The sequence below is a fragment of the Cygnus olor genome, chromosome 11 (assembly GCF_009769625.2).
Source record: "Cygnus olor isolate bCygOlo1 chromosome 11, bCygOlo1.pri.v2, whole genome shotgun sequence".
Classification (NCBI taxonomy): domain Eukaryota; kingdom Metazoa; phylum Chordata; class Aves; order Anseriformes; family Anatidae; genus Cygnus; species Cygnus olor.
The window spans coordinates 3268668-3284699 of NC_049179.1; the positions used below are offsets into that span (position 1 = coordinate 3268668).

A 16032-nucleotide genomic window follows, 5' to 3' on the forward strand; every position below is an offset into this window, starting at 1 on the left:
CAGGTGTTCTACAAACACATCTTATACAACCAAAGAAACAGAACTAGCAGCCGCTGGATAAAACACACAGCTTTTTGACTGCAACAACTTTTATCCCTCTTAAAGAGGATTAAAAGAGGACAGGAAAACTGGAAACTGGATCTAGAAATGGGAAATGAAGATGCAAGAGCACTGCACTTACGTTTGAAGGTAAAGAACCAGAGATGCATTCTGCAGTCCCACTGGGTTGCAACGGATTGTGTAATTAATGACCTGTGCAGATGTGAAGGCAGGCTTTCCCCAGTGAAGGTAGATAGAAGATGAAGTGTTAGCTTTGGCATAGAGATGGTGAGGGGGCGGGGGTGGTGGCACCATGCGATCACGGACAGCTTTAAAAAACAAAAAACAGCAGCATAAATTATTTAATGAAGCATATACAGATACTGGTAAGGTTAAGAGACAGGTCTGAACCCATAGATTTAGATTCAAATCTGCTCCCACTCAGTATTACCTGGCATTCAGACCCAGGAATCTGGTTCAAGACATTGAACTGACAAGATATATGATACGTCACTGGTTAGATGACACAGACAATCCAACAGGGAAGGAAAATGCGTTTGGTAGCTAACTTGTTTCCTCAGCTGCAACTTATTAAAACGAGAGACTGTCTCTGACTAGAACAGTATTTGTCACACACACAACCTTTCTGGTTCTCTATTTTACATTGAATTAAGTGGTTACTTATAGATTAAAAAGAGCTGCTGAAATCTTGAAACTAAACTCTTAATGCATCTACAACACTTACAGACACATCCTGGAGTGCTGACTGTTTGGTCTGCCTGGTAACCTTCTTCCATATTGTTATATGCCAGCAGCCTTACGTGGTACTTTCTTCTAGGATCTGCACAAAGAGAAAAGGAATAATTAGAATCAAGACAAAAAATAAGGATTTTCAGACTTCTACAGGCAGTGAGATAACCTGAATGTTCTGCAAATTCAATTCAAAACTTGTCTGCTACTGTCAGCAGACCGATAAATGGGTTAAATGTTTGGAAGACTGCCTTTTCTCCTCCAGTCCTATGACCTTCTGTGAATCTTTGCCAAGGCTGCGCTGGAATCAGTTACATCTCCCAGTCTTGCTTCCAGTAGCCTGAAATAACTTTTTTTGGAACAGATATCAGTGGGAATAAGATAAATATCACATTTCTATTTGAAACAAACTCACACATTCACAGCTACAGAGCTACATTTTTTTAATAGTTTCATTCTGCATAAGTAAAAGTGCTTTCAGTCTGTAATAGAGATCTGTTGAAACAAACAGCATGAGGTCCACAGAAATCAACATTTTTTTCTGGATAAACAGGCTGGAATGAAGCAGGGCAAGTAAGGCAAATGCAGAAAGACAGGATCCAGCAAAGAAATGGGAAATGTTTTGGTTCAAGCTTCCTAGAGGATATATAATACTGTGAAACAACAGTCATGGTTAATAACACCTTTGACTTAAAACTACCGCTTCCATATGTTTTCCTGAAAGCTGATTCTGGCATTCTCAGAGGGTCACTGCTCCTAGCTTGAAGGGTCTCCCTGCTTCCTTTTCTCTGGCCATATCTTTGGGTCCTCATATTACAGTTTGCTGCTCCTCTGGCCATGCCTGTGGGTTCTCATATTGCAGTTTGCTGCTTCCCTCAGTTCTGTTAGTGATACACTGGCCTTGGTCCAAGTGAAAAAATTACTACAGGGAAATGAGTAAAAAAGAGGGGCCTTAAGCTTTTCACAAATGAAGATGACATGGAGTACAAACCACGAGGACGGCTGCACTGCCAAAGCTAGCTTTTCTGCAGCCTGCTCTCTTGATATTTGTAACAAATCCCATCCATACGATAGATGATTTGCAAAGTGGTCGCACATATGAGCTCTTATGGGCGCAGCTAAACTTTATAGCAGCACTGATGTATACATTATTTTCCTCTTCCACTGTGACAGCTAATGAATCTACTACTTTCTATTAATGTTTTAAGAAGGTCTAGGCCGATGTCATATGACTGTGTTATACTTGATTATCTTTTTCCTTGCACTAAATACCATAATGTTATCTCTTTTCAAAATAAGCTCTCCTTTCTCATTTTAGCCAAGATTTGACATGGCCTTTCTCCTGAAACAAACAGGAACCCATTTCCTAACCACAAACTGGACTTGGGCTTATGTCAGATCGTTAGCGCCCTCTGCAGTCTCTGCATAAGCAATACAAACTTAAAGCTGGATTTTGTTCTTCCATAGATAAGGCACAGTTGCTTCATAAAAATGCATTTTGTAAAATGTTTTCATGCTTATTTTGAAATAGACAATCTTTTTCTGATTTAGTTACTAACATCAGCCTTAATTTAATACCACTAGATACAGTTTACATCTAGGTTTATTTTTAAGATTATTTTACCAAAATCTAAATATAGGTGTAGAGCAAAATGAGCTCTTAAAATTGGATTTCAGTTATTTCTTTGACATATTTAGCAATTTAGCATTAATGTTAGAATAGGCAAGAAAAGCCCATTCCTGTTTTCCTCAGTGTCACAAGAAAACAATATAAATAGCCAAACGTTGGAAAATGAGTTTTTAAACATTTTTTCACTTTACAATGTCACTTTAACAACAGATGAAGTCAGTTGTTACTAGTCAACAAAACTGCAATCAGATAAAAGGAGATGGACACAAACACCAAGAATAACGTTAAGCACAATGTAAGTGGAAATACGGAACTTTAACATGGAAAATTCAGAAGGATAGCAAGATATTATATATATAAATCATTACAATCTCTTAGAAGTCTGTAAAAAAAAAAAAAAACACTCATCTGAAGGGAAGGGGCATTTCAAAACACTGTGCCCAACCAAAAAGATAACTACTACGCTTCAGAAGTACCAAGCGACTTTCACACGTCCAAATCAAGTTATGGTAACTTTCTGACGTGAATTACAATGCGTGTCTCAGAAAACCAAAAGTATCTACCTCCCCAGACTTCCTACTTAACCTGTGGTAGGAATACAGGTATTTAGCACATAACTGAAATCTTTGAAAACAAAAGCAACATTAAAAACTGAGGCCATCAAAACATCTTCAAGATCTTTTTAGGATTATGTTTTGGAGATTGTTATACTTGATTTTCTCATCCATTCTTAGAGTAAACTTGAATTCAAGTACTATTTAGCAGACCTTTGACATGATTCCACACAAACAGGTGGCATCCAACCAGCCCAGCGTCACAGTCTGCATCTTTTTCTTTACAAGTTCCTGCAGAAGAGGCCCCTGCTGCATTTCCGCAAGACACATGATGACAAACACGACAATTTATCACCCTGCTGAGCACCTTCAAAAACTCCATGCCCTTTGAAAGTGGTCACCCAGAACTGATCACCTTCACCGTGAAATAAAGAATAGCTAAGGTCTAGTGCCCTGCTGAGCTGAATGAGGAGCCTGTGAGGTCTGTTTATCCTCATTGCCTTTTTTTTTTTTTTTTTTTAAAACTCGAATTCCTCATTAATGCTTGATTGGGAAGAAAAAGAATGTGATGTGGAAGAAAGAGGCAAATCTAACTCCCACAGAAAAAAAAGAATTCACATGTCTAAGACAAACACTTCTTTTGATCCAATGTGTTTTACTTAATTCTGCACAACATTGAATACCATTCATCTTACTCTTGTAAGAAGTTTCAAAAATTCTTGCAGGAAGTTTCAAAAAATTATCTTCACATAGAAGAACCTGTTTAAAAATAAAGCCTTTCAACTAGTCTCTACCGTCTAAAAACCAAGGTTATTTCCACTTCATACACAGGACATCACTGTTCAGTTGGCAGCAAGACTGGTTAATCCAAAAGGGGTGTCACAATTTTTGAGCTGTCATACCTTACTGCTTCTATGACTGAAACAGAATCTGCTGGTATCTGTAACTGAAACAGTTACTGAGCAGGGCTGCATTATGTACTGGCCTAGAAAAGCCTAAATACTACAGAAATCCAAAACAGAGAATACAAAAGAATTTTAAGAGGACAGTATATTAAGCAGCTAAAAAAAAAATGATATAAAACTTGTTTGGAAAATATTGGAAAATATTTTTTGTCTATAGTAGCCTCTCTTCTGTGCATTATGAACAACTGTTGGTTTTGTCCACAGGCTTATGGTATGATTTACTCCTAAATGGCAATCCCAACACAAATGTGGCGTAAACACTTTCATCTAGCAATTCATCAACTGGATCAAACATTCAAAGCCAGACATATCCTTAGAAAACGAACTTTAGGAGCTTTCTCATCTTCAGCCCGCATAGGTGTCCTGAATAGTTTACACATAAATCACTGATAAAAGATTGTGGATGGCATGGCCACCTAGGGGCTGACAGTCTCAAATTTAGTGTACGCCATCCATGCGCATTATACACTAACAGGAGGCTGAGAGGCTCAGAAATCAGGGAAGTGAGCACTGAGGCCATCATTTACGCCCATAAAAGACCCAGAAGTAACACACATCTTTCCACAGACAATCGCTGCTATTCAGAAACAAAATGGGAATGGTGATTCACTCAAACACTAAAAAAAATATGTTTAAATCAAATAAACAAACAAACAGCACCTCACATCAAGATTTCACCTCTGCATTTTCAAAATCTTTATGAACAGCCTGGTAACACTGAATCATTTCATTTAATTCTCCTGCAATTGCAATTGTCAGCATTTGTGTAGTGGTTGAAGGTTTGTTCCCAGACAAGGGGTGAACAGGAGCAATGTTCTAGCCTATATACCAACCAGATTCATTTTGTTAAAGTTATTTTGTTCCTGTTGAATGTGTTTGTTTGCTTGTTTGGTTTTTGCTCACTTGTTTGTTCCATTTTGTTTTAATGCTGCTGGCTACGTTAGACTATTATAAAATTAAGTAAGTGTCACAGCACCCACAGCCCTTTTACACGCATTTTTATTGTCATTACTTAAATCAGCTGGTGGAAAAGACACAAAACTACACTGTTCATACAAAGCAAGAGGCCAGCACTGATGTCTATATAAACATGACAGAGCTAATACATAGATTTTATTACAGGAGTGCCTCTGGAGTATATAGACTGTCTTTTAGAAGACATTAGAGACTGGATGTGATAAGCTGGCACAGCTTCACACAGCGCAATGGATCTGCCTCTTACAACCATTTTATATAACCAAAGCCTGGCAATATTTAAAACACATGAATAGTAGTTCAACCAGGGTCATAAATATCACCTCTAGTAATAATATTCCTATAAAATACACATTGGAAGATGCTAAGTATGCCTTATAATGATTAATATAATGGTTAATTTAAAATGATCAGAATAGATACTGTTCCAAACATCACTGTTTTGCCTTTAAAAAAAAAAAAAAGTAGGATCAGCCTCATTTTCTTATGACAGTTTTTGTAGGTAGGTCACAGCTCCCTAGTGATACTTCTCTAGCATCCCATATGCTGTAATTCACTCTCCCATAAAAATCTGCAGTGAGCCCTGCAGGTTCAACCCCAATATGTCTTTTAGCAGAAAGACACTTGGGGGAGCCTTCTCCTTCTTTTACAAGTCCATAGGTTTAGAAACTTTTCACAGTAGGACTATGGCAAAGCTAAATACTGTAAGTATGAGCTAAAAATACATTGAACTATCATTTAAAACATAGATTGTAACTTGGAAAACACATTTAACATTTCAGTGGCCGAAGCTTGGTAAGAGTTCAAATGAGAACACTTTTCTATTTTATTGTCTTAGTGCATCATTAAGGTGTAATTTTAGAGATTATGTTTAACTTCTTGGCAGACAGAAAGCTCAGAGCAGTTACTGAGGTTAGTGCTGTAAAAACAGATTCAGCAAGAAAAGCTATAGCGAACTCAGATGTTCCAATCCTGTTTTTATGACAAATCATTTCATTTCTCAGGATGGAGGGAGAATCAGATCCGCTTATTTATCTGGATGCAAGATACTGACAGAAACTGCAAAAACATCATGAAGAACTGACAATTTCTTACCAGTTCTATTGCTCTACAGCAACAGATGTAGAGAACGGATGTTCTTTGGAACTGCTATATTTTATTGCATCAGCTCAGTTACTACTGCCATCAGCCTTGCTTCTGTGTAATTCTCCCATTTCTTTTATTGTGCGGAGAAGCAGCATTCAGAAGTACTCATATGCATTTTTTCTCAGTTTATTTCCAAAACTTAAAACTGTAATAAGTTCCAGTTATATACATTTCTTAGTTAGGCAGGTTTTAAATGTACAGAGACCAGTTTCCAAAGCCTGGAAAAATATACATGGTCTAGTAAATAGACAGTGGCAGGCAAAGCAACTACAAGTAACAGAAATTATACCTTCCTGTGCCAGATCTAGTTTTAGTGTATGTGGGTGTATTAATTCCACGGAATTCCATTAAGTCAGTGTCTCAAACTTAATATTTTAGAAGAACTAAAGAACTGAGACAAATACACACACACACAAACATAAAACAAGCTGGGATTGTTCCACAACAGAATAAATGATGCTCCTGATGACCCTTACTGGCCTCTGAAATATATCCACTGAAAATCTAGGTTTTCTGGGATGACTGCTATAGCAGCTATCATTATTTGGAGGAAGGGGAAAAAAAAGGTTCTCTGTTTGGACGACATTTCCCTAATGACAAAGGTGACATGCAGAGAGGAAGGAACATCTCTCTCCCACCAATGTGTTTTGGTTCCATCTGGTAGAGTTATACCTCATTACTGCCAGATGGTGTCCTCATGCACTTCCAATGAATGCAGCTGGAAAAACTAGAGGCATCAAAGATGAAATGCCTGTATTAGCAATTAAACATCTAAAAGAAAAAAAATGTGCTTCTAATCGCTTAGCAGCTGGTGAAGTACTTTTTTAATGCAACTATCTCATTCTTAAATTATCAAGATTGCACAGATTGAACTTTTACTAAAAGTTACTAAGAACAAAGTCACTTCCATAGTTAAGATGGAACAAAAAAATCCATTCTTGAGACGTTCTGTTACATAATTAAAACTCTCTCAGCTTGAAGAAGGACACCAATCAAAAATCTTAATCCATATATAATTCCATCCTCCCTCCTCAAAAAAATAACAAAAAAGAAGTGCATATGTCCTGATTACATTTTAACACTATCTTCAAATCAGTTTTCTGCAGAAGACCAAACAATGTTTATCCCACTGAGATTTTGATCATTTGTCTTCGCACAATTCTTCTGTTCCAAGTAAATCTACGGCATTAAACATAGCCATAAAACATGTAACAGCAGGTTCCATCACCATATTGTATCAGCAAATACAGCTCTGTAACACCCTTGATTTAGAACTATAAATTTGGATTCCATATAAGCTTCAGCTGAATGAACAGTTACCCAAAACGTGTCTGGTGTGTACAAACGCAGCCAAAATTTTGGCTTTCTGGTAAACACTTCATAGAAAGCATCTGTTTACAGGCTACTTAGTCAAGGTTACAAGAGAGTGTAATATTGCAACCCCTAAAAGCCCTGTCATTGTTTCCTTCAGCTGCTGCATGTTTGTGAAGCTCCAAAGGCCTTGAAAGGAGCCATAGCAGAGCCAACAGGTCAGGGCTAGATAAAATTAAGAAAGAATCCGAGGTCAGACCATGAAAGAACCCCCCCTACCTCCACCCCCTTTTCAACCCTCCAGAACAGTGAGTCCACCTCTAGCAGCCTTTCATTTGTCCTGATAAGAAGAGACAGCAATCCTCAACCTGGATTTCAGACTTTTTAAGTCCTTTCTGGGGAGTGGAAAAGATAAGGAAGCCCAAAGAAAATGGACATTTTACTACCCTTTAGTGTTGACTCATTAAGTCTGGATACTGAGCATACTTTCATACTTGTTTTCAACATCACCACTCTCAGCACTTTAAAAGCAAAATATTGACAGAAATAAAAGTATCTGGGGCTTTGTTCTTGTTTCTAAAAGTATTAGGACTGCACAGAATTTCTAGGAAAAGAGTTGAGTGTCTTCATGTCCTGAGTTGAGCACAGTGGATAGAAACAACTTTTTCAGCCACATTCAACCTGGTGGTTCTGACAGGTGGGGAAGGGGATAAACAAAGTATTTCTTTTAGTCCAGCATACGTACAAATTTTAAATACTACCTCTTTCTTTTCAATTTAAATTATCAAAACAGTACTGTACCAAGAAGGCTGACAAAATGGTTGTCCTAAGGACAAAACTTCTGTGGCCAAATGTCCATTTTTAATTTAATCTTTTGTGCTGCTGAATTTTTTGTGTAACCCACAGGTCCATTGTTGGGTAGTGGTCCGGCTGGATAGCTCATTGGTCTGGCTTTCCAGGGTGACTGCGCTGCCCCCAAGCCCATCCCTTCAACACAATAAACTCCAGATAATTATTCAAAGAAGAGGCCAGCAGCATGGGCTGCTCTGACATCGGGTCATGGCCTTTGACATCGAATCTGGGGCTAGCCAAAGTCTGCTCCAAGCAACAGAGGTCCAGGGGAATTATTAAGGGGGAAGGGTGGGAAAGGAAGAGCACTGAGAAATACTATCCTTAAAAATGTACTTTTGAAGTAAAGTAATGTAAATACAGCAGAAACTTATTAAGAAAATAAGCAAATACATTTCAAATATACTAGACAAAAGGGCCAGAGAAAAGCACATCAAGCCAAACAGTAACATAAAGCTGGGAAGTAGAAAGATGACACAAATTCAGGTCTTTTCCCCTCAAAAAAACAGGTATTCCCTCTCAGATTTTCAGGACTGGATTTAATTTTTTCTTCCCTTCAGAGAATGCCCTTTTACATTGCTCAGGTACATATGATTAAGCAAATAAACAAATTTAGCAATCCTATTACATTATGGCTTTTAAAATCTTGTCCAGGCTCTGGATATGTAATTTCCAAGCATTCTTACAAGTTTCAGATAATGATATTTAATGACTTTTTTCTTTAAAGGAGTTGCAATTTAGTTTGATCACATATTTTAAATAACTTTTTAATATCAGATTGAAGTAGTTTCTGAGAAGTTACAAATTGCCAACATTTTACATCTATATGGCTTGTTCTTCAACTTAAAGGTAACTTTAAACAGTTAGAACAAAGCCTGTCTGTGATACTCATGTTTTCCTTTGCAACCCAAATAACTGAAGAGGAAACTAAGCAATTTGTTCCTTTTACAACATTGTGAAGGTTTATTTTGGTAGAAACCAGAACATACGACATATATGAATTGATTCAGCTAAATGGTCTGGCTTTCCACGGCTTTGGATGGATCTCGCTTATTTGTCTAAATGTGAAAAGGGTCTGTATCCCTTTTGTAGCTCTGCGCTATCCCCTTCGAGGGCCCCAGGACAAATAACACCTCACACCCCCTTGCAGTAAAAACATCACCTCTCCTACTGCCCACAATCAGCAATGGCAACTTTATACAAAGAAGCATGAGGGGAGGGCTAGAGGATGAATTCCCAACATCCAGCATTTGGGCCTTTTAGAGAACACAAAAGTGACAGAATGATTTAAATGCCTCTAATCTTTTTAAAAGAAATTAAGCAAATCTTAAGGACTTCAAATTGGCTCCATTTTTGTACGGGCCGTGTCACATTACTGCTGTGCCTGCACCAGTTTTGATCAGTCTCTGGGCTTCTCTCGTTCTTTAGGGAACTGTTAAATTACACAAGCAAAACGCTCTCTTCCAATATTATTCTAACAACACACTCTAAAACTAGCAGACATCCTTATGTTAACTAGCCTGGCTCACCATTTTCAAAGTGAGCCCTCAAAAGCTAACTTGAAAGCAATACCAGAGGCCTGGACAAACACCTAATTTTGATCTTTTGTGCTCGTCTTTTCTTCTAAGAGACCTTTTCTTTTGTTACTGCCCAGTGGAAAGCACATAGCTCACTGGTCCTGCTTTGAAAGATGAGAGCACTGCCCCTCAGTCCACCCCTCGGAGCACAATCACTTTAATGGAATTATGTAGAGAGGCCATCGCTAGAAGAAGGCTAGAAGAAGAAAGGGAGGGAGAGGGGGAGGGAAGGAGTGTCCGAAAGAGCCAGCAGAGCATCCAATATGCCCAGTTACTAACCCAGATATGTCCACCGAGAATTCACACACTGCTGCAAATAGGATGTGCTACCCCATACAGCAGGTACCCTTACATACAGCTGTATGTAAGACCTGTACACGAGAGACAGAACAGTTAATTAGAGACAGACGTTAGAGAGTCTGATTTAATAATAATTATAATCCTGCTACAAGCACCCTCAAGAAAGGGGTGTGCTACAAATAGTTCTTTTCCATAAGAAGGAGACCGAAAAGATGATCTCTCCCGTGAAGACCGGCCTTTCTGTGTTGCAGAAGGAAAGGAAGCGTGGACAACGTGTCTGACCTTCGCACTGAGAGGAATGCTTCCTGAAAATGCATCTAAGCACAGTGCAGTGAGCAGTCTGGCAAGTTCGGCTTAACAACTGTTTAGATACCAAGCACTATAACACATACGCACTGACTGCCTGACATCCAGCATCACCTTACAAATGACATATTTTTATACAATGACAAAGGAGATCTATTCACAGCACCCACACTTTCCCCTGAAGCTATGAAATAAATTTTCTTACAGAACCAACATTTTCTACTGATCTGTCATGGACTCCCCATGCCATTTTGACCCTTCTGAGCAGCAAAATGAAAACACTATCTATCATTACTTGCACCACAGCGACTTTCTAGAAGGTGCACAGTTTCATTGCGAAAACATCTGTGGTCTGGTGACTCATCTCAGATCTCAAGCTTTAGGAGTTGTGCTGTGGCAAGCATGACTGCAACACGCAAGGTTTTGTGTAGGTAGGGCAAATAACCATCAGCCTGGAGCTCTTCCTTGCAAGGGCAACAAGGAACTACACTAAAACATTTGCAAATTGCTATATGGAAAGCAAGTCAGTCCTAAAAGGAAAACAAGCAATGGTTAAGCATAAAGTACGTAAAAGTGAAACCATTATATTTTTATTATGGCAAATATCAGCTACATAGCCCCTACCAGCTGTACATATATATAATTGGAGTCCAAACTTCAGTGGGAAGTTGTGTTTTTGCAGGTGTTGAGGGCCACGCATGCTCCCGCTCTCAGAGCACTCCCTTGTATTTGTCACACACCAATACGGCGATGCAGTATGAAGACGGAGCTTATCTACACTTCTTGTACACAGGCTCTGTGGCATGCACAGCTGTGTGAGAACTGAACATTTGCTAAATACAGAGTGGAGGGGCAAGTTAACCTTGAAGACTAACAAGTTTTAGAGCTAATTTGCTAAACGGATGCATTTGTCCTAGACTAACAGTCTGATACACTCTTATTGGTTCTAATATGGCAGCTCTCTTATTTACTTTGCTGAAGTTATATCCAGATGTATTGAGAATGGCTAAAGAAAAAAAAAGGCTGGCATCAGGCCGCCTTCATGCACTACTTTTAATGCAAATTATTCATTGCATTTTCCCATAACACATGTTAACAAAACCAGGAAGCAAGGAAGACAGCTAATAACGCTTGTAAGGAGTTCTCCTTACGTGCCTTAGCTCAGCAGGTAATTTCACCTTAAGTAACAAGGACACAGGTCTCTGTTTCCTCAGCCACGAGATGCATTGCGGTATCTCTCTCCACGTATGAACGTGTCTGTTACTTTCCCCCCCACTATCTTCTTAGCTGCCTCATTTTTTCGTCTCACTGGTTGCATGCCTTCGACATTTAACAAGGGTATTCATTTTAATTACATTTAGATTATGCTGAATAACCTCCCTAGTGGTTTGGCACAGCAGGGTTATTTTTAGCTTTCACATTTTCATACAGCAACATCCTGGACTTCTAAAACATGCCCTAAAGAAAATTTCCATTTGTAATGATCAGAAAAGTATCCAAGACCCTACGATGTCCTTGGCTCTAACATGCACTGCTGTTATATTCATTGGCACAATGGCATCAGCACTTTTGTGGTGGGAATTTGCACAGAAAAGTTTATTAAAAGAATACTGTAAGTGACAGCTCATCTCCAGGCAATGAAGCCCGATACACTACACACTTCTATTGCTTCCCGAATGATTTCGGTGAGCATAAATTTGGTACAATTCCTCATCTTGTTTTCATGTCTTCCCAGGCCAGAACTCTGTACTTCTAAAATAATTCACCAGCAGGATTACTAAGTCTATATTAGTGGCAGCAGTTGTGCAAGTTAATGCTGCTTTTAGGTAAATAGATGTTAGCGGTTTATTTGAAGACTACTTAATTAAGACCAAACCTCTGGACCAGTCTTTCTTTCTATACCTTGCAGGTAGTGTAGAAAGAAAGGGTCAAGATGCTCGTGCACATTGTGAATTTCATCTTAATATTCTCAAAAGCTGAAATGCTTTAGTAAAGAGTAATTTTCTGAACTGTGTTCTGAGTACTAATACCCTCCTACAAAATGTTGTTTGCTGTCTGTGCAAAGAAATGTCTGAACAAGAAGAGTAGCCTGAAAAATTTCAGGCTTCCTGAAACTTCTGAAATTTTTTTTTTGCTCTTCTGGCTGAAAACATAGCCCTACTATTTCTTTATACTTTGTGATGTTTTGTGAAGGAAAAAAAAAAAGTACATGTATTTTTCCCACTTGGAAATGGATTATAAAATGTTTGAATGTAAATACTACTTACTACAGGTAAATATTACTGTGCTTTAAAGGATGCTCAGAATAGCAATAACAACATGGAAAAGTAAATTGCATCCTCGCAGAACCTGGAACAGAATTTCCACAGACTGTGTCCCTTTTTCCAAGGATGCTTTTATACGTTTTAAGTGTTTTCCATAATTATATATACAGGAATTTGGCTTTAAAAATGTTTTTCTTTCTTGATTTTTTTTCCAAACAAAATCACTTCTCATTGGAAGCAAAGTAATTGTCAAAATGTTTGACCAGAGACCAGCTGTAATTTAAACCTTTCACCATACCTGCTATATTTTTTAATTAGTTAGTTTTGTGAGGAACAAGTATTAAATACATGTCAAACACTGCACTAACAAGCTGAAAGGTAGTAAATGAAAGACTGGGAGACTGCTCATAAACAGGGTTGTTTTTGTTATCTTTCTTAACCCGTTCACAATTTAAATCCAAGCTTTATTACTATCTTGATTGAAAAAGGGAGAACGAAACGATCTTGATGTAATTCCTCTGCATATGAAGTTTACACAATACTTGGAAAATAGAAAGCAGTCTGGCTGATTGATTACTTCAGTAAAATAAACACAAAGCTACTTAACTCTTAGCTAGCTATCCTCCTTTGTACAATTAAAAGGTTTTCCCATCATTAATTCAGTTTTATAAAGGCTAAATTGAGCCTGCAGTTTGATGAGCATTTTAAAGCAACATTAGCCAACGCTGCTGCTGAAAGGAGCCAGCCTGCTTCCCCTCACCCTTCGGGCACTCACTCCTGCCACAACATCCCTTTGCTGAGTTTTCACGCGGGGCAACTTCCCCCCCGTCCTTGTGCAACCACGCAAATGTTAGCACAAGCAGAGTGCGGCCGCACAGACAGGTACACGAGGAACATGGGGTATTTTCTTCCGAAAGAGTTTTTGCTACTTTGTCAGGCTCCAAACTGCATTCTGATGAGCTCAGAGAACGAAGTGACTTCCCAGGAGGCAGAGAAGGCAGAACCCCCTTGGTACTGCCAGCTGGGGCCAGCTAGGTGGGATGCAGCGTGGTCACCAGGAATCTCCTTCATCTTACGCAGTTCGGAGAAAACGTGAACCCCAAACCTGTCCACACAAAACTCCCATGGATAGAACAGCCATTTCATGAATTTATCAGTAAAAGACATTTCCCTCAAGGGGGAGCTGTTATACAATAGACTGAATGCAAAGCCAGAAATCTGGAAATGTACGGGTCAGTTCTGGCACTGATTTGACGAATATCGTGCCACATTCAGTTTAAAGCATCAGTACCTGCTCCAACTCCACCAAAACAGCCCTTCTCTTCCTTGTGTTTCAGCACAAATAACTGAGGGGGAATGCTACAGCTATGGGTTTTCCAAGGCATGTCGTTGTTGCTACTAAGGTGCTAGGGCCGATGGGAGAAAGAAGTTAGATAAAGGCAGGACATGAGCAGCAAGGCGAAGACTAGAAGACACGAAGGAAGACAAAGCCTAGGTTAGGCCAACATTAGCAAGTACCACGAAAATGAAAAGTAATACAAAAAGACTGATACAGTAGGATGTATATTTTTGATGAACAAGTGCTGGGCTAGACTAAGAGACGAAGCCAGGTCAGGAAGCCAAGAGATATCCCATTTTTCCCCTAACTTCTTGTACATAAACATGCAAATATAGACACACAGATACAGAGCCAGGCAACAGGGTGCGAGCACACTTCTTCCTGCATCTTAAACATGGGAAGGATAAGGTGGGAACTGATGGGTAAACAGACGCAAGGCAAAGCAGCGCAACACTCACCTATCTGCCTCTCTTGCCCCGTACACATCCTCCTACCATTGGCCCTGCTGCTCCTCAACATTTCCAATTCCACCGCCTTCCTAGAAAGCTCTGGGATCTGAAGTGCAGACCACATTTTCGAGATGTATTTCTAAACAATATTTTATGTCTGCTCCCTTGTCTGAATATATAATATGGCAGTTGCACAAAGACCCACTGCATGCAACAGACAGAAAATCCTAGTCTTCAATTGATCTACCAAACTGGATGAAAAAATATTTCCTTGTCACAGCTTCTACAAAAATGTGCAGTAGCAAATGTCTTTGATTTTGTAATTATAACCAGTTTGAGTCAAGGTACAATATTCAGCTATAAGAACGGCAAAATACTGTGGAAGTGGGTATAAATGCTGAAATATGCTTTTTAATGCGAAACTTATTTCTACTAAACATTTTTCCTAGATAAAAAAAAATAAATCAGAGGTTTGGAAGGAAAGCTTCAGAGCAAAAGCTTCATCTTCCAACACAAGATTGCTTTTTTCCCCACTTCCCACATACCCGCTCTTCACTTGCCACAAAAGCGTGACTCCAGACAGCCTGAAAAAACATTGGCTTTTCCACAATTGCATCATTTCCCAAAATAGAAAAACGCTTCGATTAGCAATAATGCCATGGCAAATACACTCTAACCAAGGTGTTACTCTGGGCAAGAAAGTTACCAGAAAGCACATTAGCTCAGCTTTAGAAGTGCACTTATTTATCACTAACACAGATTTCATAAAGAAACCCCACTGTTAACTTTCCCATACAACTTTATCAAAAGCAGTGACATAATCCAAAAAAAAAGTTAAAGAAAAAAAATCAGGAGAAAATAAAGTTAACATTTCAAGCACAACATCTGTATTTTTGTTAAACAAAGGAAGAAAATAATAATTAAAAAAAACACAGAGGAAAAAAATTAAGAAATGTAACTAGTCTTGTACAGCGAATGTTTTCTTCTGTCCACTCTGAAGTCTCTTTCATGTGCTAATGGTGGCATTTTTTTAAACTCTTCCCCTTTGACTTACTCAGACCTTTAAGGACCTCACACATCTAATGGTTCCTCACATTCACCAAGAACAATCAAGAAAGGTCTGGGGGTTGACGTGCAGTATGATTAATGGACAATGTTGATTTAATTTCCTATAACAGGAGTTTTTTCTAAGCCTTCTCCAAGGAGCAGTTTCTTTGCAATCCACGACTTAAGTATTTTACTAATGAAGTCCAATAAATAGCAAATTAAATAATGCTGTCTCCCAGAGACAAATCCTCCCACTTAAGAAAAAGAAAAACTACCGTATTTAAAGTTTCGTTTAGATCTAAAAAAAATAGGTTGTATAACATAATGTACATAGTTTTGTGGGTTTTTTGTTGGTGGTGGTTTGTTTGTTTCTTTTAAGAAAGAAACATAAGCAATTATCAGATCACGCCTGCCATTTTACCTGCTTGCTCTTTTCCTTTAAAACTGCATTTTCCAATTCCAATAAATTAGTCTTTATTTACTGGTAACATTTAAAAATATATCAATTAAAAAATATGTTATTACATATTG

General features: G+C 38.6%; 1 protein-coding gene across 4 annotated transcripts in view; it reads right to left on the bottom strand.

The window, feature by feature from the left end:
* The window catches only part of PRTG (protogenin), an 85178-nt gene that overhangs the window by 17484 nt on the left and 51662 nt on the right, over positions 1 to 16032 (bottom strand). For all 4 annotated transcript variants that reach the window (XM_040569929.1, XM_040569928.1, XM_040569927.1 and 1 more), the window contains 2 exons: positions 785 to 880; positions 182 to 368 (listed from right to left, as the gene is read on the bottom strand). In XM_040569929.1, the coding sequence (XP_040425863.1) occupies positions 182 to 368; positions 785 to 880 (283 nt within the window). The remainder of the gene's footprint in view (positions 1 to 181; positions 369 to 784; positions 881 to 16032) is intronic.